The 23614-nt window shown below is 38.5% G+C and overlaps 2 protein-coding genes across 2 annotated transcripts; one reads left to right on the top strand and one right to left on the bottom strand.

The window, feature by feature from the left end:
- Positions 1–6428: 6428 nt before the first annotated feature.
- Positions 6429–7313, bottom strand: LOC138308061 (uncharacterized). The gene has a single exon (XM_069249012.1). It carries the CDS (start codon positions 7311–7313, stop codon positions 6429–6431), a length of 885 nt encoding a protein of 294 aa, XP_069105113.1.
- A 3352-nt stretch (positions 7314–10665) lies between these two features.
- LOC138306980 (uncharacterized) lies at positions 10666–20862 on the top strand. Its single transcript, XM_069247588.1, is given in 7 exon segments — positions 10666–11492; positions 16002–16106; positions 17400–17695; positions 17697–18599; positions 19539–19657; positions 19908–20079; positions 20453–20862. Coding segments are annotated over 7 exon segments (2223 nt in total). The 5' UTR covers positions 10666–11059; the 3' UTR covers positions 20648–20862.
- The last annotated feature ends 2752 nt before the right edge of the window (positions 20863–23614 follow it).

Genomic DNA, 23614 nt, shown 5'->3' with positions numbered 1-23614 from the left:
CGTGCAAGGCTGGGCATCCTCACATGGGACACCGCCTTTCAGTCCCATCAGACGGCCTAAGTGTTAGTAGTTAGTGGTTGTCGTGCGCATGCTCATGACATTTTTATGGCGTCCCTACATGTACATTAAAACACAATCAAAGAAGATTTTTGAAGTTTTAGCCTATTTGACCCTTTTTTGGCCCCGCCCCTAAGGCCCCTGGAGGTCAGCCAGGACCAATATGGTTATGACGATAAAATGCTATCTCAGGCTAAACATTCTAACCCAGTTTGACTAATTTCCTATGAAAAATAAGCAAAAAACATTCATTTATGTGTTTTTCCTCTAGAAACTATAGTTAACTTCACCCCCCTCCCCAGGGGGAAACATGAGACCCCAGGGTCATATAATTCACAATTTTTGTAAAGGACCTTAAGACCTTTCCATCTAAGAAGAGTATTTGATTCTACCAGTTCCAGAATTTCAGAAAAAATATTTTGAAGTTTTAGCCTATTTGACCCCTTTTGGTCACACCCCTAAGGCGCCTGGGAGTCAGTCATGTTAATAGAATTCAATGGCCATTTCATAGGGATAATTCTGACAACATTTGACTAATTTTCTATTATAAATGACCAAGTAATACTCCAAAATGTGTTCTCACTATATAAACTATAGTAAACTTAACCCCCTCCCCAGGGGGAAACCTGAGACCCCAGGGTTATATAATTCACAATTTTTGTAGAGGGCCTTGAGACCTTTCTATCTATGAAGAGTATTTGATTCTACCACATCTGTGAGTGGAGGAGAAGATTTTTGAAATTTTAGTCAATTTTACCCCTTTTGGCCCCTCCCACAGCCCCCTGGGGGGTGGGGGTCATATAATTCACAATTTTGATTGGCCTTATGCCTTAGAAGGTTTGTGCAAAATATCATTGAAATTGCTTCAGCGGTTTTTGAGAAGAAGTCGAAAATGTAAATTGTTTACGAACACACGACACACGACGCACGACGCACACCGCATGATGACGGACAAAAGGCGATTAGAATAGGTCACTTGAGACTTCGTCTCAGGTGACCTAATTATTCTCAATCTGATATGAAAAAATCACATGATATGAAAGATTTTGAAATATTATTTGGAAAAGTTTTGCATTTCCATGAATAATTATGTAAAAGTCTCTGCTTACCCGATTTTATTAAAATGAAACTGTTTTTCCTCATATTTATATAAGTAAGAAATAATGGTAATAGTCAACAATATCGGCCTCAGGCCAAACACTCAATCTCTTACAAATACATACATTTTAGAGAACATGAAAAGTTAAAAATAGTGTTTTTACAGAACAAAATAACACAATAGTTTCCATGGATATGGATTGTATGACACTCAATAAGTTGTCATATATTGTGTTAGTTTTCAAAAAAAAACATAAAGAAAACCGAATCAATTACCATTAGCTTGATTACATATACAATTGCACCATGAAAATGAGCAAATAAGCCAATTACCTCCCCTTACCCATGGTATCCCAGGTTAAAATCTTCGTTTTGACAAGATTTCAATAATTTATAAAAATATTAAAGGCCACGACTTAGAAATATAAATCTATTCATTCAACTGTGACACATACCTGTAGAAAAGTATATATAATTAATCTGCACAACATATGCAATTGCATTATGATATTCAGATAGGATTTCTCCATTGATCCAAAATTGCAGAAAATTGTACATAATACATTTCAAAGAATCCTTAAAAAATGTTCAGTCTATGAAGGAATATATGTATCTTGTTTGTATTTTCTATGGAATTTGTCAGTAAGGGGAGATAACTCCATATTGCAGGAAATTTTGAGCACTGGTCAGCCATCACATAAACTTAGCAATACAAACTTGGTGTTAAGTATTTTGGTATGTAAGTTGTTGTGCATTAAATAAGATTTACTGTTTCCTTAAACTAGAAATTCAAAAAACACAATGAACAGAAAAGGATGGATGTAGTGAGTACTGAGTACCAGGTATGTCCAGACCATTGGTCTTCTGATGAAGCATACCTTTTAGTGGGGCATTATAAACATGGTATAAAAAGAGACATGTTGATTTCAATTTTGAAAAATAAGACCCCCCTCCTCCCCCCCCCCTAACACATACATGATAGGGTGTACATTTATGTACATTGTACCTACATGATGTATGTAGTATTGTACATGCGTGCCAGTATACATATATACAATATGGTGCACAATACACACATTATATACACTGGAGCCCTGGAGGTGTACACATAGATTTGCTCATTCCCTTAACCCCATTTTATCAAAAATAAGCTGTTTCCATAGCTAATATCTCTTAATTATTTTATCATTATCCTGTTAAGTAATTTTGTAACTAACAAAACAGCAGATTACCTCCCTTTACCAATTCCAAGTGAAAACTTTTCAATGACATGTGGTTCAAGTATTACATTTGTAATAAATGATATGAAGCTATAGTACAGCTAAATACAAGGCAGTCAATGAAATACTCTCAAAGAAAAATCAATTGCAAACTTCCTTCAGTAGTTAATTGTGTTAATTGATCATAAATCAATGGACTTTGTGTTTAGTGTTTGTTTTTCTTTCATGGGTGGGGGGAGGGAGGGGGTCTGTATACTTCACTCTTAGCTTGAAGCTTGAAAGCTTTTGTTTAACTTAGTAACTGTTTGCCATGCATTAAAATGACGATCTACAAAAATATCTTAACTTATCTTTGTTGATGTTTTATTCAAAGTTTTAAAAAAAAGTCAAGTAAATGAACATCTATCTCTCCAGTACCGTACATGTATGTTTGTCATTTTAAAAATCATGACGCATACATTTTGTATGTGCCAGGGTTAGAAGGCGGAGAAAAGCTGGAGCACCAGGGGAAAGTCACCACCGAAATCAGTAACTGTTCCCATTTTAAGATCTTGTATTCAAACTCGCTATCTGACCCTGAAATCATGAGGCTTGTGGTAATACTTGTATGTCTGGACATCGCAACCATTCGGCAACCACAGCCCTCTTTTTTTAAACGCAATACATTTACAGCTGTACAACATCATTGCTACATTTGTATATGTTGCAGTATCGAAAAAAAAACATAGGTTAATGCAAAAATATACCTGGTAGGTCATATTGTGTATTATAAAAACAGTAATATATTATGTAACAAAAACACTTTATTATAATAATTATGTCATTTAATTTATGATGCCTCATCGGAAACATTCTGGCTTCATTAACCAATATTGAACCATTGATATCAAATTTGTCGGATTAAACTAGCGTTTAGAATACAGTGGTGTAGGAAGATGAAATGTAATGGGGACCGGTGCAGGTCCTCAAGATTTTCTACAACCCTCCCCCCCCCCCCCTCTTCAATCTTGACATATTTGATTTGTAAACTAGGTTTTTTTTTAGGTTCAAATATTTTTTTTTTCATTCAAAAATTCTAAATAATACATATCATTAAGTGTCCTTACACAGGAGATTAATTCAACACAACCAAATAAACTTTATATACTTTTTTTCACTGATTTTTTACTACATCATTATAATCCTTGTAGACATCTGTACACAGTGGCGTCACTGACAGGAAATTAATGTATAAGCAAATTCGCAAAATAGGTGTGCGAGTGCCGAAGGCGCGAGATTTTGGTGTTTTGCGGGTCTTCTTTTTACATGTAGAACATTTCAGTTGTATAAAATGGGAGGGGCGGGGGCAAAAGACATGTTTGAAGCCCCATCTCACATACCTACGTTAAGGCCAAATTGTCAAAGCCATGTAGGCATGTCTGTTGTTTCCCACATAGGCTAGATACTTCTCCAGTAACATAATTATTTTTTGTCAATATTTACAAAAAAATTGTCAAGGAAATCAAAATGTCTTGATATTGTCAATGAAATCCATTCAAATTCAATCCATACGTTTTAATTCTATTAGATTAATAATTGCAGTCTTCAAATTATAAATCTCATCACTAACCCGACTCGTCATGATATTTAGCTCTATCGCGTGGACTACACAAAATGTGAAGCTCGGTGCTATTTTTAGCTGCAGTCAACAAAACAATCTAAACAGACGATAACCTATGGCTTATGTAGCAATTTCATTATACAATCAAGCAAGATATTAACAGTAACGTATATATACAAACGGCATCTATCTCAGATACAGTACAACTCTTAGTTTTTAAGCCACTACTAGTTTAGAACGCTTGATTCTGATGTCATGATCAGTCAGTCGCGATCATAAACAGTCAGACTCAGCACTGACAGGAGGCTTACAAAAACAATCAAATCAGACAACAACCTCTAACATCAAACATTACACTCAGAATAATACTAATAACCAACGATAGTGGTATCAATGTCTATAAAATGTAAAATGCATATAAACTTACCTTATATTGCCTGTTTTGTTTTGAACAGCAAGGCGGCTTCAACGAACCGAATTCGAATTATCCGAGTTCTTTAAACAACTATAAAGAGGACTGTCAAAGTACTAAAACCTCAAATCTTCGCGGTGACATTAACTTCCGGTAAGGTTTAGAAAGGCTAAACTAAACGATAACCTTATTGCGGGCTGCTATTGCGGGAGTCTCGCATGGTGGTGGCTAAACCATGTAGCCCGCCCCGAGCCCGAGCTTTTAAACCCGAGCCCGAGCTTTGGTTATATTCGTTTTTCTCCTCTAAAATAGCACGTATTAAAACAATTTTTGACACAAAGAATCTTTGAGTTATTTGTTATCGATACATATAATTCACATTTCATAAAATTAATGTGAATTTCATAAATCGACATTTATCAATTTTCTGGGGGCTAAACCATGTAGCCCGCAATGGAGCGTGACATTTTACGATTTTTCCAAATTATTAAAATAACATGCTTTTTTGACAAGAATTGTTTTCATCCAAACAACAGGTAAATATAGATGGTGTGATAAGTATAAATTTCAACATCAATATCCAATTATTTCATAACGAATTCTGCTTTTTTTGTAACCTCGTTGACAAGTACCTGTCTCGCCGATCTCATTGTTTACCCGAGCCGAGCCCGAGCTAAGGGCAGACAACTCTCCGTTCCCGAGCTTTTTCTAGTACATGTAGAACATTTAGCCATTCTTCAAATAAGAATGTTTCCGGGCTCTGCGACGGGGACGCAGTTCTACAAAGAGCCCATATATTAAAGTGTTTTTGGTGTTTATTTAAGACATTATTTTAGACTTATTTATTTATGAATTAATATATATGTAACTATATGCAATTATTTTTTAACTATTAATTAATATTATAATTCTAATTGATGATATTATAAATATTAATTTCCCATTTTACTGACCCAAATATTAATTTATTATTAAATAAATAAATAAGGTATTTTATTTGGCTAACATGTATTTTATTTGTTTATTTATTTATTTATTTATTTATTTATTTATTTATTTATTTATTTATTTATTTATTTATTTATTTATTTATTTTATTTTGGTTTGTTTTTGGTTAATGCTAAAACTTATGAACACTTATCACAATTCCAAATGAAACTATCCCCTGAAAAATTGAAATTGGACTTATCACAAACACATCTATTATGAAACCATCGGTTACAGCCAGCGTCGCAGGTTACCATATCATCAAAAACATTAGAAATGTGACACTGATCTGACTCACAATCGATAAAGATATCATATGTAAGGGCCTTAACAACTTTCTTTTTCCTATGCCTAGTCAACTTCATCTTAGGAAATTTAGTAAAAACCCCATTCGAAATGCAAGAAACTAGATGCTGTCTCATACAATCTATGTCGAATTTTAACTCTTCATTACCTTTAAAACCATTGAAACAAAATTCTACTAAATTAGCTATTGCAAAAACCCCACAGTCGACCCCGTTTGTCTGTTGTTGTACACTTGGTAAAATTGCCTGTAACATTTTCCTATTTTTCCCATAAGTAGATGATAACTGTATTTCTAACGATGCTGACAAATGATCTTTCTGCCTAGTTATACCTATCAAGCTATCAAGTATATATACCTTATTACCATCCTCCTCTTGAACTGACACTACCCAATGGTCCTCACCTGTATGATGGATCTGTGCTGCTGCTGCTGAAGTCGGTTTCATCCTTAAGGCATAATCCCACTTACCATTTTTTTTAAAACTGGAGCATAACCTGTATCCTGCATACCATTAATATTAGGAAATTGCTTCTTTAAAATGTCCTGAACATAACACATTGTATTTCCACAAAGTTTCTTATCCATTAAATATCATTCTTTTCCTTAAAACTAATTGTACTTTTACCATTATCCATCCAAATACGTTTTGTTTCCGCTGGTTTACAATTTGACGGCCTATCATATGAGAGATCATCTAAAATATCACTTACCTTTAGTTTGTGTCTTTTGGGTAGCGATAGTCTCTTTCTATTTGGGTGGGGCCGTGGTAGTTGGTGGTCTCGTAGAGGTAGTTGGTGGTGCTGGCGTTGTGGTCTTCGGTGGTGGGGCCGTGGTAGTTGGTGGTCTCGTAGAGGTAGTTGGTGGTGCTGGCGTTGTGGTCTGCGGTGGTGGGGCCGTGGTAGTTGGTGGTGCTGGCGTTGTGGTCTTCGGTGGTGGGGCCGTGGTAGTTGGTGGTCTCGTAGAGGTAGTTGGTGGTGCTGGCGTTGTGGTCTGCGGTGGTGGGGCCGTGGTAGTTGGTGGTCTCGTAGAGGTAGTTGGTGGTGCTGGCGTTGTGGTCTGCGGTGGTGGGGCCGTGGTAGTTGGTGGTCTCGTAGAGGTAGTTGGTGGTGCTGGCGTTGTGGTCTGCGGTGGTGGGGCCGTGGTAGTTGGTGGTGCTGGCGTTGTGGTCTTCGGTGGTGGGGCCGTGGTAGTTGGTGGTCTCGTAGAGGTAGTTGGTGGTGCTGGCGTTGTGGTCTGCGGTGGTGGGGCCGTGGTAGTTGGTGGTGCTGGCGTTGTGGTCTTCGGTGGTGGCGTGGTAGTCGGTAACTCTGGCCATGAGTCGGGATCGTCGGTAGGAAGGAACGATGTTACACTAGTAGTAGGTGGTAAATCGGTCTCCGGGGTTGAGATAAGTACCTCAACGTAAGTCAGTGGTGCTGGTGTGGTGGTCTGTGGTGGGGCTGTCGTGGTAGTCGGTAGTGGGGCTGGCGTGGTGGTCGGTAGTGGGGCTGGCGTGGTGGTCGGTAGTGGGGCTGGCGTGGTGGTCTGTAGTGGGGCTGGCGTGGTGGTCGGTGGTGGGGCTGGTGTGGTGGTCGGTGGTGGTGGTGGCGTAGTCGAACGTAGAGAGGATACAGTTGTGAGAATGTCGTTCATCACCCTATCTGTCCCCTTAAAACTCAGGTGGAGCCCGTCTCGACTGAGGAGAATATCCTGGTCCTGATGTCTGGCGAATGATGGGTGGGGTATGTAGCTAAGCCGGGGGTGAGTGTCTGCAATCTTCCGGATTAATTATCTAATTAATTTTCATTTGTATTTCGTTAAAGATGCTCCACCGCTGATCAAATGGTATTTTTGTCACTATCAAAAACAGGAGCAGACGATTGAGTATTTTTCTTCAGTTACCCACCCAGCATTGAATGCCCAATCAGTTTCTGGTTCTTTATGAAGCTTTAAAGATTTTAGCCTATGTTGACAATGGTGACCTTGAAGTGACTCAAGGTCATTCATTTGGACAAACTTGTACCCTTCAAAAGGCCTAATATCAGGTCTCGGCCTCAAAATTCACAAGAATTTGGTTAAATTGCATCCCCCTGTGACCCTTGAAAAAATTTATCCTAACTTGGTAGCCTTCATCCCAGCATCCCTATAGGCCAAATATCAGTACCTGGGCCTTCTGGTTCTTGAGAAGAAGTCCCGTTTAATGATTTTTTGGCCTTATTTTTGTACCCCGTGACCTTGAATGAAGGTTAAGGGATCCATTCATGTTGAACAACTTGCCTTTCATCCAAAGCATGTCACAGTCCCCAAAGGGCGAAATTAAATATATTTATATTATTTTTTTGTGTTAATTAGACACATATATATCACGATTAAACCCTCGTGACCTTGAATGAAGGTCAATTTATTGTTTGAACAAATAATAAATATCATTCATGCATGTACGGCGGTGGAGCATCTCTGGGCCTTTCTTTTCTTGGAAAAAGTTTTTTTAATGTACCTATACCAGTGTTGTGACCTTGAATGAAGGTCAAGGTCATTTATTTGAACAAACTTGGTAGCCCTTCATCCCAGCATGCCTACAGGGCAAATATCAGTACTCTAGGGCCTTCTGGTTATTGAGAAGAAGTTGTTTAAAGATTTTAGCCTATTTGACCAGTCGTGACCTTGAATGAAGGTCAAGGTCATTTGGTAGCCCTATTTGAACAAACTTGGTAGCCTTCATCCAAGCATGTCACAGGCCCCTATTCATCCCCTCATCCCAGCATGCCACAGGCCTAATATCAGGTCTCTAGGCCTCTTAGTTATTCACAAGAAGTTATTTAAAGGATTTTAGCCTATTTGACCCCTGTGACCTTGAATGAAGGTCAAGGTCATTTATTTGAACAAACTTGGTAGCCCTTCATTACAAGAAGAAGTTGTTTAAAGATTTTAGGAAGGTCATTTTAGCAAACTATTTAATATCACCCTAGGCCTCTTAGTTATTCACAAGAAGTCGACCCTCGTGACCTTGAATGAAGGGTCAAGGTCATTTATTCGAACAAACTTGGTAGCCCTTCATCCTAGCATCCTACAGGGCAAATATCAGTACCCTGGGCCTTCTGGTTCTTGAGAAGAAGTTGTTTAAAAATTTTAGCCTTTTTGACCCCTGTGACCTTGAATGAAGGTCAAGGTCATTCATTTGAACAAACTTGGTAGCCCTCCATCCCAGCAAACCTACACGCCAAATATGAGTACCCTGGGCCTTCTGGTTCTTGAGAAGAAGTCGTTTGAATAAAAAGTTTACGCACGGCGCACGGCGCACGGCGCACGGCGGACGGCGCACGGCGGACGGCGCACGGCGCACGGCGGACGGCGCACGGCGCACGACGACGGGTCAGATGACCTAAAAATTCAAATATTAATATAACATATTAACTTCTATTATATTAATTACATTAATCACTATTGTAATAATAACGTGTGCATTTTACATGTACAGTTATTAAGCTCGGGATCGGGGAGTTGTCTGCCCTTAGCTCGGGCTCGGCTCGGGTAAACAGAGAGATCGGCGAGACAGGTACTTGTCAACGAGGTTACAAAAAAGCAGAATTCGTTATGAAATAATTGGATATTTATGTTGAAAGTTATATCTTTATGATCAGCTAGGTTTACTTGTTGTTTGGATTAAAACAATTCTTGTCAAAAAAGCATATTATTTTAATAATTTGGAAAAATCGTAAAATGTCACGCTCCATTGCGGGCTACATGGTTTAGCCCCCAGAAAATTGATAAATGTCGATTTATGAAATTCACATTAATTTCATGAAATGTGAATTATATGTATCGATAACAAATAACTCAAAGATTCTTTGTGTCAAAAATTGTTTTAATACGTGCTATTTTGGAGGAGAAAAACGAATATAACCAAAGCTCGGGCTCGGGTTCAAAAGCTCGGGCTCGGGGCGGGCTACATGGTTTAGCCCCCACCGTCTCGCATTCCCCAGACTCTCGCCGCTGAACGAGACCAGCCGAACGAGAAATAACAATAGCGATGCTGTCAGCTTGATTCTCATATAAATCATTCAAAGTTGGTATCAGTGAGTATATCAACGTCTTGCCGTATCCTGTTGGTAACACAGCTAACACATCTTCCTTTTTCACAACAATATCCTCAAGAATCTTTTCCTGAAAGTTTTTTAACTTGAAAGGTATATTCCTCTGTTGGAGAGCAGCCGACAATGCTTTCCCAAATATTTCCGCCATATTTGTGGGTGTGTTTAAATCAGCCAATCAAAAGCTTTACCGATTTTTCGGTAAGCCTCGATTTCAAATCACAAAATTGAAACAAGAACCGGAGTCTGGTCCGTCGAGAGTCTGGTCCGGTTCGAATTTGAATATTGCAACCGCTAGAGGGCGCTCTGAAACGTAAACAAACATGGGCGAACAATCAGCTATTTCCTGTCGCAGGATTTCTGGGACATGTATGGGAATTAACCAATGACGATATTTTCTCACATAGCTAGCCATGTAAGATAGAGTTGTCCCATGAAAGACAGCTATGTAAGATAAATCTATCTTACATAGCTGTGACGTCACAATTGAAAAAACAATGAGATGACGTCATGTCAGCCAAAGTTGACGTCATTTTTCTTCTATTTCGATTGATTTGTCGGATTTATTTACCATTTCATTTGTTTAATTTGCATTTCAAATCGTTTTACCTAAGATTTCTTGTTTATATTTTCAATATAAACCAAACTTTGATGAGCTCTTTCGAATGGCGTTCTTATTTTTGAAATCGATCGATTATTTAAGAAGTTAAGATTTTATCACAAAATGGCTGCCTCACCTTTCGTGCAAGTAATTCGACAAGCAATGTGAGAAAATAACTCTTTCATATGTAAATTATGTAGGATAGAACTATTCCACCCTCGGGTACAGAATTTTGGGTCAGAAACCTCGGCAAGCCTCGGTTCTGACCCAAAATTCTGTACCCTCGGGTGGAATAGTTCTATCCTACATATGTACATATGAAAGAGTCATATATTCTACCTGATTTCTGTAGTAAGTTCTGGATATGCCATTGTTTATTTAAATTACCATGTGAAATGCACATATAGGCATGGATCAGCTGCAGATTGCATATTATCACCGAACAGCTGTTTCGCTCATACAGCTGTCAGCCAGCTGTCAGTGGTTTTACTATGTTTATTCTGTGATTAGTTGTTATACTGACAAGTGTGGTTGTAATTCCATACCACAATGGATACATACGTATACTGTACATGTTATTGTGATATAAACTTGATGAACGCATTCTTAGCTTACACTCGAGCTCGCCAGTACACCTGGTCGGTGCACACGTAAACAAGTACTGCTCCTTCATTAATAGTACAGGAACGGAGGGATTTACCAACAGCATGGCTACTCCTATCAAAAAACACGAAAGGATTTGGTTTCCAGAGACTGATTTATGTGTTTCGTGTTCGTTGACAAATAAACAGAGATATTATATTATCAGAACAGATATGAACAAAGGGCCTGCTTTTGATGTTATCAGCTACTGTTTTCAGAAAAGTCTTTCAATACAAGAAAACGTTGGTACCTATGTGTGCTCACATTGTTTCAAACTGTTAAATCGAATTAAGGACATGGACATTCGACGTGCGGAACTATATAACAAAGTTATGATGTCATCCCAACAATTTAAAGTGATTTCTGTGAAAAAACGCGGTTCGCAAACACCTAGGACTCCTAGAGTATCCAAGCTTTCTGACTCTCGATCTACTCCACACCACAGGCATCCAGATATGACAATATCCACTGAAGAGCGATCAATAGATACTATTGAAGGTACGGTAATGACTTATTTTGAAACGATAATGTGACAAATATCATGCATTTAGAGTTGGTAATATAATATTTTGCCCGTGCAATATAACACTTGTTTATTACCACCACCTATAGCTACATATAGCTAGATCACAGTTAGCCATGAAATATTGTTTCATATATTAAATCTTAATTAAGAAAATCAGTTTAAACATTGTTTAAGACAGTATTTGTCAAATGTTTTACATAAAACAAAATATGTACTAAATGCTCATAATTTTTAGCTCACCTGGCCCGAAGGGCCGGTGAGCTTATGTCATGGCGCGGCGTCCGTCGTCCGTCCATCCGTCCGTCTGTCCGTCAACATTTCCTTTAAATCGCTACTAGTCATAGAGTTCTGCATGGATTGTAACCAAATTTGGCCACAAACATCCTTGGGGGAGGGGGAACAGAACTTGTATAAATTTTGGCTCTGACCCCCCGGGGGCAGGAGGGGCGGGGCCCAATAGGGGAAATAGAGGTAAATCCTATAAATCGCTACTTGTCCTAGAGTTTTGCATGGATTGTAACCAAATTAGGCCACAAACATCCTTGGGGGAAGGGGAACAGAACTTGTATAAATTTTAGCTCTGGTCCCCCGGGGGCAGGAGGGGCGGGGCCCAATAGGGGAAATAGAGGTAAATCCTTTAAATCGCTACTAGTCATAGAGTTCTGCATGGATTGTAACCAAATTTGGCCACAAACATCCTTGGGGGAAGGGGGAAACTAGAGTAACAGAACTTGTATAAATTTTGGCTCTGACCCCCCGGGGGCAGGAGGGGCGGGGCCCAATAGGGGAAATAGAGGTAAATCCTTTAAATCGCTACTTGTCCTAGAGTTTTGCATGGATTGTAACCAAATTAGGCCACAAACATCCTTGGGGGAAGGGGAACAGAACTTGTATAAATTTTAGCTCTGGTCCCCCGGGGGCAGGAGGGGCGGGGCCCAATAGGGGAAATAGAGGTAAATCCTTTAAATCGCTACTAGTCATAGAGTTCTGCATGGATTGTAACCAAATTAGGCCACAAACATCCTTGGGGGAGGGGGAACAGAACTTGTATAAATTTTGGCTCTGACCCCCCGGGGGCAGGAGGGGCGGGGCCCAATAGGGGAAATAGAGGTAAATCCTTTAAATCGCTACTTGTCCTAGAGTTTTGCATGGATTGTAACCAAATTAGGCCACAAACATCCTTGGGGGAAGGGGAACAGAACTTGTATAAATTTTAGCTCTGGTCCTCCGGGGGCAGGAGGGGCGGGGCCCAATAGGGGAAATAGAGGTAAATCCTTTAAATCGCTACTAGTCATAGAGTTCTGCATGGATTGTAACCAAATTTGGCCACAAACATCCTTGGGGGAAGGGGAACAGAACTTGTATAAATTTTGGCTCTGGTCTCCCGGGGGCAGGAGGGGCGGGGCCCAATAGGGGAAATAGAGGTAAATCCTTTAAATCGCTACTAGTCATAGAGTTCTGCATGGATTGTAACCAAATTTGGCCACAAACATCCTTGGGGGAGGGGGAACAGAACTTGTATAAATTTTGGCTCTGGTCTCCCGTGGGCAGGAGGGGCGGGGCCCTAATAGGGGAAATAGAGGTAAATCCTTTAAATCGCTACTTGTCCTAGAGTTTTGCATGGATTGTAACCAAATTAGGCCACAAACATCCTTGGGGGAAGAGGAACAGAACTTGTATAAATTTTAGCTCTGGTCCTCCGGGGGCAGGAGGGGCGGGGCCCAATAGGGGAAATAGAGGTAAATCCTTTAAATCGCTACTAGTCATAGAGTTCTGCATGGATTGTAACCAAATTTGGCTACAAACATCCTTGGGGGAGGGGGAACAGAACTTGTATAAATTTTGGCTCTGGTCTCCCGGGGGCAGGAGGGGCGGGGCCCAATAGGGGAAATAGAGGTAAATCCTTTAAATCGCTACTAGTCATAGAGTTCTGCATGGATTGTAACCAAATTTGGCCACAAACATCCTTGGGGGAGGGGGAACAGAACTTGTATAAATTTTGGCTCTGGTCTCCCGTGGGCAGGAGGGGCGGGGCCCTAATAGGGGAAATAGAGGTAAATCCTTTAAATCGCTACTTGTCCTAGAGTTTTGCATGGATTGTAACCAAATTTGGCCACAAACATCCTTGGGGGAAGGGGAACAGAACTTGTATAAATTTTAGCTCTGGTCCTCCGGGGGCAGGAGGGGCGGGGCCCAATAGGGGAAATAGAGGTAAATCCTTTAAATCGCTACTAGTCATAGAGTTCTGCATGGATTGTAACCAAATTTGGCCACAAACATCCTTGGGGGAGGGGGAACAGAACTTGTATAAATTTTGGCTCTGGTCTCCCGGGGGCAGGAGGGGCGGGGCCCAATAGGGGAAATAGAGGTAAATCCTTTAAATCGCTACTTGTCATAGAGTTCTGCATGGATTGTAACCAAATTTGGCCACAAATATCCTAGGGGGAGGGGGAACAGAACTTGTATAAATTTTGGCTCTGGTCTCCCGTGGGCAGGAGGGGCGGGGCCCAATAGGGGAAATAGAGGTAAATCATTTAAATCGCTACTAGTCATAGAGTTCTGAATGGAATGTAACCAAATTTGGCCAGATACATCCTTTTAGGAAGGGGGACAGAACTTGTATAAATTTTGGCTCTGGTCACGCGGGGGCAGGAGGGGCGGGGCCCAATAGGGGAAATAGAGGTAAATCCTTTAAATCGCTACTAGTCATAGAGTTCTGCATGGATTGTAACCAAATTTGGCCACAAACATCCTTGGGGGAAGGGGAACAGAACTTGTATAAATTTTGGCTCTGGTCCCTCCGGGGGCAGGAGGGGCGGGGCCCAATAGGGGAAATAGAGGTAAATCCTTTAAATCGCTACTTGTCCTAGAGTTTTGCATGGATTGTAACCAAATTTGGCCACAAACATCCTTGGGGGAAGGGGAACAGAACTTGTATAAATTTTAGCTCTGGTCCTCCGGGGGCAGGAGGGGCGGGGCCCAATAGGGGAAATAGAGGTAAATCCTTTAAATCGCTACTAGTCATAGAGTTCTGCATGGATTGTAACCAAATTTGGCTACAAACATCCTTAATTGGGGGAGGGGGAACAGAACTTGTATAAATTTTGGCTCTGGTCTCCCGGGGGCAGGAGGGGCGGGGCCCAATAGGGGAAATAGAGGTAAATCCTTTAAATCGCTACTAGTCATAGAGTTCTGCATGGATTGTAACCAAATTTGGCCACAAACATCCTTGGGGGAAGGGGAACAGAACTTGTATAAATTTTGGCTCTTGTCTCCCGTGGGCAGGAGGGGCGGGGCCCTAATAGGGGAAATAGAGGTAAATCCTTTAAATCGCTACTTGTCCTAGAGTTTCTGCATGGATTGTAACCAAATTTGGCCACAAACATCCTTGGGGGAAGGGGAACAGAACTTGTATAAATTTTAGCTCTGGTCCTCCGGGGGCAGGAGGGGCGGGGCCCAATAGGGGAAATAGAGGTAAATCCTTTAAATCGCTACTAGTCATAGAGTTCTGCATGGATTGTAACCAAATTTGGCCACAAACATCCTTGGGGGAGGGGGAACAGAACTTGTATAAATTTTGGCTCTGGTCTCCCGGGGGCAGGAGGGGCGGGGCCCAATAGGGGAAATAGAGGTAAATCCTTTAAATCGCTACTTGTCATAGAGTTCTGCATGGATTGTAACCAAATTTGGCCACAAATATCCTAGGGGGAGGGGGAACAGAACTTGTATAAATTTTGGCTCTGGTCTCCCGTGGGCAGGAGGGGCGGGGCCCAATAGGGGAAATAGAGGTAAATCATTTAAATCGCTACTAGTCATAGAGTTCTGAATGGAATGTAACCAAATTTGGCCAGATACATCCTAGGGGAGGGACAGAACTTGTATAAATTTTGGCTCTGTCCCCGGGGCAGGAGGGGGGCCAATAGGGAAATAGAGGTAAATCTTTAAATCGCTACTAGTCATAGAGTTCTGAATGGAATGTAACCAAATTTGGCCAGATACATCCTTGTAGGAAGGGGGACAGAACTTGTATAAATTTTGGCTCTGGTCACGCGGGGGCAGGAGGGGCGGGGCCCAATAGGGGAAATAGAGGTAAATCCTTTAAATCGCTACTAGTCATAGAGTTTTGCATGGATTGTAACCAAATTTGGCCACAAACATCCTTGGAGGAAGGGGAACAGAACTTGTATAAACTTATATATGATAGGGGGCCGTGGTGGCCGAGTGGTTAAGATGTCCCAACACATTACCACCACCCCTCCACCTCTTGGATGCAGGTTGGAATCATATGTGGGGCAGTTGCGGTCGGTGTTTTTTCTCTGGGCACTCCGGCTTTCCACCACCTAAAAATCTGGCATGTCCTTATATGATCCTGGCATTTAATAGGATATTAAACTAATAAATCTTATATATAGAACAGATATCAAAAGATTATCAATTAAGATCTATTCGGTAAATAATCATTATTGACTTTTATTTCTTAGGTTCTTTTACAAAAAGTACCAATTGCAACAATACAACAAAGCCTGCGTCCACCCGGTCGTTATTTGGAAATGAACAGCAAAGAAATCTATCTACCCAGGTTTCAGGTAAGAAAAAACAAGGCATACTATATGTCCATCAATTTTCAAAACTGTGTCCAAAAATGCAAAATTTAATATAACTTAGAACTGGATCTGTATTCAAGATGTGTACATATATTTAACCACACATTGGCACAGATTTTAGTTAAACAATATTCAGAATATCATAACAATTATTACAAAATCATTAAATTTTCACTGTAATCAGTTACAATAACATGTAACTGAAATAGTTTCCCCTTACTGATTACTTATTTACTAACAATATATGTATCATATACATCAATCATGGACCTGAGGTCCATATGGTGTTACAATGCCCTGGTAAAATTAAATCGCAATCCAGGCGTAGCCATATAACACCATATTGACTGAATGAAAGGTCCTTAATTTTATATTAGATATGAAAATTATGTTATATGTGTGCTTTGTGCTAAGTATTATTAATTAACTACTTGCGTATTGGTAAAAATATGAAAAAACGGTCCGATCAATATCACTGCAAAACTGAGCCAATATCGGCAAAAGTGAGCCAATATTGAAAAACTGAGCCAATACGAGAAAACTGAGCCAATATGGATAACGCGCTAATCGAATGCACGCAGAGACGTTCGGAACACATTTCGGCTTTTCTTCAGCGACTACGTATATTTCCGAGGCGATAACAACCTTTACCTTATCATCCATTCCGCTTCACTGGGGGCAGACGACAACAAACTGAAACATGGAGAGAGTGTCAGACAGGTACGCAAAAAACGGCGAGGACATGCTCGCTGTTTTAATGCATGACATCGATAGATACGAGGCTTTGGGCGAACTAGATGATTTTAACGATGTTCTAAAGAATAATACAGCTGTAAACACAGCGCAAGATCTTGACGGAATCAAGATCTTGTACCAGTAGTACATGTAATGATTGCTGTTCAATCTGTTTTGTTAAATTTAAATATATTGTTGTTATTAAATTTGTTGAACTGATTACATATATTGTTGTCATTACTAAATATGCAAGTAGTTAATTAATAATAGTATCATTAATCAGCCAATTCCATATTGGCCCTGTTATTAGGCCTCGGTCTGTCACATTGACCCTCGGCCTACGGCCTCGGGCCAATATGACAGACCTTGGCCTAATAACAGGGCCAATATGAAATTGGCTGATTAATAACCCTATAATATAGAAATCCATGGAAAATGGCTCGACTACATCTTCCCGAACAACTCAATGTTGGGTACTGTGACAACATATTAATTTTAATGGCCAAGTGCACATGCTAATACAGTACTTTTATTTCTCAGGTTCTTTCAATGAACAAGCAAACCATACATCAACAGTAAATAAAGATCTAGACCTTGCGATCCCATTATCGCCAACTCCAAGTCCTTTCAAGAACAACAAATTGAAGCAAAAGAAAGATGAGTCATCAGGTAAAAAACAAAAATTAAAACAAACAATATCATTTCGTTCCTCCAAACTTTGCACACTGATGCACCCAGTTGTAAAGGCATTAGCAAATGGAAGTGTAAGAAAGGCATTGACATTGATATTCAATTCTTCTGACATTACAACAAAGGAAAGTTCAAAAAAAAATATTGAAGTCAATTATTGAAAAAGAATGTCAGATTTTCTCAAAACAGTCCATGGAAATAAATTTGCAAAAACGAGAAACAGAGGATTTAGAAAACTTTGATGTAACAAAACTGCAGGAAGACTTCAAGAATCACGCCCCATTCCTATGGTCATGCGCAACTCAGGCAGCAACATCTACATACAGTAATACCTACAATCAGATAAAGGTTTGTGCTGCCCTCTGCGTCATCATGCAAGGCAGATCAAGATTTTTAAATTCATTACAGCATGTTGTAGGTATAACTATGTACAACAACCAGTTACAGAAAGATGGTTTCTCAGTTCTGGCTAAACTTGGGTTTTCTGTTTCTCATAGCACCCTCAATGAAAAGCTAAACAAAGCAAAGATATTGAATGAAAATATGATGAAATCATACCAAAGTAATTTAGCAATAGCATCCAAATCACATCTTGAAAGGGTAGATACCGAGCACTCATATGCTGTTGATATATCTCCCAGTACAATGAATGACCATTCATATTCAACAAGCTGTTCAGACCTACAACATAGAAGTGCTCCTCAAGGCTACAGGTTTAATATTGATAACCTTGACTTCAACATCAAAGTTCGTGAGATGACACAAGACCACCAAAATGTCTCCAGACATTTTACACAAATGATGGCATTAGTGGACCGTGTAAACAGTGGCAGTCTAACAGATGATCAGCCAGTTGGAGATCTGCTGGAAATTGAGAACAGTGAATTTCTTCCAACTGCTGAGGATAATTATACCTTAAGGAAAGACATGATACAGGTTGTATCCAACATCCTAATTGAGCATCTTCCATCATTCAAAGTCTTCAAAGATATTTACCCTTCCCACTTTAAACATGAACATTCAGCAGAAATGGCAAAGAAATCCATTGTGGTATGGCACCACCAGTTATTGTTGATTAATAATTAGTTTCTTTTGTTCTTGTTAATATTTTTTTCTTCAGTATTCTGAATACATTTATCTTATTCAGTCATTGGCATATTACAACATGGCATGTTTTATTTTCATTAAATTGATGATGGTCAGTATACAATATGCATGTTCATTACAGTTATCATTATTTGGCAGAATATCATTATTAAAAACTTTCACATATGTTTACTTGAACAATGTTTTTTTTAAAAATCAACAAAAACTAGAACAAATATAATAACATATATTATATATATCTAAATTAACAAATTTAAAAGCATTTCACTAAAAAAATCTATTAGTTCAATTATTTTTACATTATTTCTACAAAGTCAACAATATTACATCTTTATGTTCATAAATGTATTTGTATACTGATCATGTTGTTAATTTTTCATATTGTATTTCTAAAAACATCACATATTCATAATGATTTATTATTGATTAGGAGGTTTAAGCATGTAGTTCTTCATTTCCTGTATTTAAATTTATTGCATATTTTTGTTGAAATGTTAATTGTTGCAGTTTGTTTTCCCCTTTTTATGTAGAATCAACTGTTTTTGTCGGAATACTTCTGGTATTAATTTCTAAAGAAAATTACTGTGGTAAGCATTTGTTCAAAACTTTCATCTTCACACTAAGTTTAGTCCATCATAAATTACAAAATGACATCTTCATACTCAAAATCAAATAGGAATATATGTGTGCATCAGTTTGTGAAATGATTAAAGGTTAGTTATGATAACAGTATGCTATGAAAGCACTGAATTTCAGGAAAAACGTTTTTTTTTGTGATAATGTTTACATATCCATATCTCAATTCTATGCATCATTTTGTACAACTTCATGTGGCAACATTTGCACTATGGAATTTCAAACGTTTGATTTCAATTTCAATAGATACCACTTGGAATCTTGCTGAAAAACGAAAATAAAACCAACGATATGATAGAAATTCTTCAACATCTTCAACAGTATGTCCCTGGTGTCAGACCTGAAGTGGAAGGGATTCATGAAAGGTAAAAAGATTTAATTTGGAAAAGTTACAAATGATTCCAATGTCATTTTGTTCTTTCACCATTCAGTAGTTACATATTATAAGACTCTTTCATATCTGGATATGAAGAACAGGGATATTCTACCTAAGGGTCAAAATGTTGTAAAGCATGCGATACAGGCGACATGAGTTTATTGCCGGATACCAGCCTGTAAGTATGCATGAGAGAAAAAGGAATATAAATTAATTGTTATGGTACTTTTTACTTTCAGAGAGGAAAGAAATCCTAAGATGCAAGCAATTCCAGTCGGGGGTGACCAGCTCACATGTGAGAGAATAAGGGGTGCACATATGGCTCGTCTTGATGGCGATACCCCAGAGGAGAGATTGGAGGGTTTGATCACTATGGTTGAAGACTTTCATGAGAAAATAAACTTCCTACAGGTAATACTGTTATCAGAAACTAATTATGCTTGAATCAAACTAATTATGCTTGACAAAACAATTCCATGTCTCTTCTGATTTGTTTATCCCATGGCAATGCTTGACAAAACAATTCCATGTCTCTTCTGATTTGTTTATCCCATGGCATGTACTATTGCTTAAGTTGTTTATTTGCATATTTGTTTTACAGAATGTTATTTTGTGTAACTTGCGTTAATGTATCTATGAATGCATTTTGATTTCATCAACATCAAAAATGAATAAAGGAAATATTTCATACACAATGGACTTGATTTAAGGTAGTCCATACTTTGTGAGATTGTTGGAAAAATGATTTTGCTATGACATTTACATATATTTTTTTTTTCTGCAGGCAATGATGGATCGATTCTACAAACCAGCCAGTGCTCGAGAAACTGGAACATTGTACCAACTAAGAAATGTCATCAATAGAAGAAATGTGGTAAAAAATGCTAGTGCAGATTACCATGCAGTTGGATCTTTTATTGATTTAGTTACAACTGCAATCTTACTAAGTATGGGCTTCTCAGGAAAATATCTGTTCTAGCTACTAGAAGTGGAGATGGTATTCGACAAATACGACACTGGAAGTATGCCTTGTTAGTGTATGGACCTTTCACTCAAGATCAAATATAGACTGGAATCTTTCCTACTACTAGCTGGTGTGAATGCACTTTTCACTGAGAAGCAACGGCATCAGATCATTTGGAACCGGTTTGTGAATTTGTCGGGAGGAACAGATAAGAATCTGGATGGAGACTATGTGATGGAATTGCTTAACAAATATGCAAAAAGCCGTGTGAAGCTACTTGGACCAAATCAAACACCGGAGGTTGTGGACAGGATTGGGAAAACCATGATGTTCTGCCACAATGTAAATGAGAAGCTAGAAAGGGAGTTAGGTGTTCATAGAGCAGGGATCCGTCATGCGTATCGTGACAAGACAGAGGACGTAAAAGCTGTTGTAAACCAATTGCAAAATGCAAATGTGTTTTCGATAGCAGCAGGTAGACAACATGACTCCTTCCAAGAGCAGTTTGATATGTTCCAAGGTGTCAACCTACACACTCTACATAAGTGGATAAATGTGAAGAAACAGGAGTATTCAAACACAAAGTATGCATTTTGAATTATAATGCAGAATAAATCCTGCAGCAAAATGTGTTCCCTAGCTAGTTAAACAATTATTAGACTCTTCAAAGTTTCCATTGTTGAATTTGTTCATTCAGTAGCTCATGTGATATCCATTTTAGGTTACCTGGCCAAATGTTTTTTCAGTTCCCTCGCAATTTGTTCTGTGATTTATATGTTTATTTCAACATCATTGTTTGTAATGGAACATAAACTATATATGAATTGTTTATTCATTTTTTATGAATACTATGAATAAAATGTATATTAGTATTGATTTTTTTTTTATTGAAACAGATCATGTTTAGTCGAAATGGAATGATGTATGCTCCAAACGTCATTGCAATTAAAGGAATACCTATTACATCATGTTTAATTATTAGATGAAGATAAAATAGTTTATTGATAATTTAAATGAAACCAGAATTAAAAAAAAAAATCAGGATAAAATTTGTATACATATAACATAGTAAATGAATGTAATGTGTAATTGAGGCAAATTTCAATTACATGTAATGGTAATTTAATTAATTACATTACAAAAATGCATGCTTTGTTTTTCCATAGACATGAAGATATATAGACAGTACCTGATATCTGATATGCCATTTTTGCCATGATTGATATCCTTTATCTGATATGCATGCCTTCCATATCATATATATGTATTCTGATAATGTACACCTACACATTTACTATGAAATTCAAAGGTGGCACTATATTATATATAGGTATGGCTTCTTTCATATTTATTTTTCAACACAAATTACTAAAAAGAATAATTTAATTGACAAAAACTATGGGGTAAAATCTATAGAATTCAGAAGCTGACAAAGTTATATCATATGAATATTATTAATATTTGTATAGTCATGTTACCTCGATCTAGCAGTCGATTGGCTGAGCATCTATGATATTTACATTTCTGATAAGACATAAACACAACAATTTGGAAACTCTGATGATTATCAAATCTAACCTAAAAAATAGATGAACCTTCAATGCAATTGTATTGGCAAATAAAATGACACATGTATACCTTAATCTAGCAAATGTACATGTATGTATGTACCAGGTATATATGTATATTATACTTATATATGTATTTTAAAGTTAATTATTCTTTACACATTGAACATTAGTGCATGGCATATCTAAAAGTTGTGGTTTTTGTTAGTATAAACTAAAAGTAATGGTAATTTAATGAATTAATTACATTGCAAAGTACATGTCATGTTAATGCCATTTGAAAATGTAATGTGTAATTTAATTTATTACATTTCTATGTAACTGAACCCATCCATGTATATTAATCAAAATGCTGTGAAATACAAGTTCACATGTTCCTGACATTCATTGTACATGTTTTGTCAGAATTTGATATCATTTTTTTGGACGGTTGTGGAGAAATGTCTTTTTTTTGTGTAAAAATTAAAGTATGAGCATATTTAATTGTACATATAATGTAAATTGCATCTTATTGTGTTTGTTGTTTCATCTCATGCCAACGGAATTTGTGCTGTTCCTATATTGTATCAGGATTCATATAATGTAAAGACTGCCTATGCTTCTTGTTTTTAGCCCACCATCATCAGATGGTGGGCTATTCAAATCGCTTTTTGTCCGTGGTCCGTCGTCCGTCCTTCCGTCCGTCCGTCCGTCCGTCCGTCCGTCCGTCCGTCCGTCCGTCCGTCCTTCCGTCCGTTAACATTTCTTGTTACCGCTCTTTCTCAAAAAGGGCTGAAGGGATCTTTTTCAAATTTCATATGTAGGTTCCCCTAGGGCCCTAGTTGTGCATATTGCATTTTAGGACCGATCGGATAACAAGATGGCCGCCAGGCCGCCATCTTGGATTTTGATAGTTAAAGTTTGTTACCGCTATTTCTCAGAAAGTACTGAAGGGATCTCTCTCAAATTTCACATGTAGGTTCCCCTAGGGCCCTAGTTGTGCATATTGCATTTTGGGATGGATCGGTTAACAAGATGGCCGCCAGGCCGCCATCTTGGATTTTGGTAGGTAAAGTTTGTTACCGCTATTTCTCAGAAAGAACTGAAGGGATCTCTCTCAAATTTCACATGTAGGTTTCCCTAGGGCCCTAGTTTTGCATATTGCATTTTGGGACGGATCGGTCAACAAGATGGCCGCCAGGCCGCCATCTTGAATTTTGATAGTTGAATTTTGTTATCGCTATTTCTCAGAAAGTACTGAAGGGATCTCTCTCAAATTTCACATGTAGGTTCCCCTAGGGCCCTAGTTGTGCATATTGCATTTTGGGACGGATCAGTCGACAAGATGGCCGCAAGGCCGCCATCTTGGATTTTGATAGTTGAAGTTTGTTACCGCTATTTCTCAGAAAGTACTGAAGGGATGTGTTTCAAATTT

Source organism: Argopecten irradians, chromosome 14, assembly GCF_041381155.1.
Source record: "Argopecten irradians isolate NY chromosome 14, Ai_NY, whole genome shotgun sequence".
In the NCBI taxonomy this organism is placed as follows: domain Eukaryota; kingdom Metazoa; phylum Mollusca; class Bivalvia; order Pectinida; family Pectinidae; genus Argopecten; species Argopecten irradians.
The sequence above is the reverse complement of the archived record's forward strand: the minus strand, read 5'-3'. Positions and strand labels throughout refer to the sequence as shown.

Coding starts and splice junctions, on each gene's coding strand:
- LOC138308061 (XM_069249012.1), bottom strand. CDS start 7,313: ATGAACGACATTCTCACAACTGTATCCTCTCTACGTTCGACTACGCCA.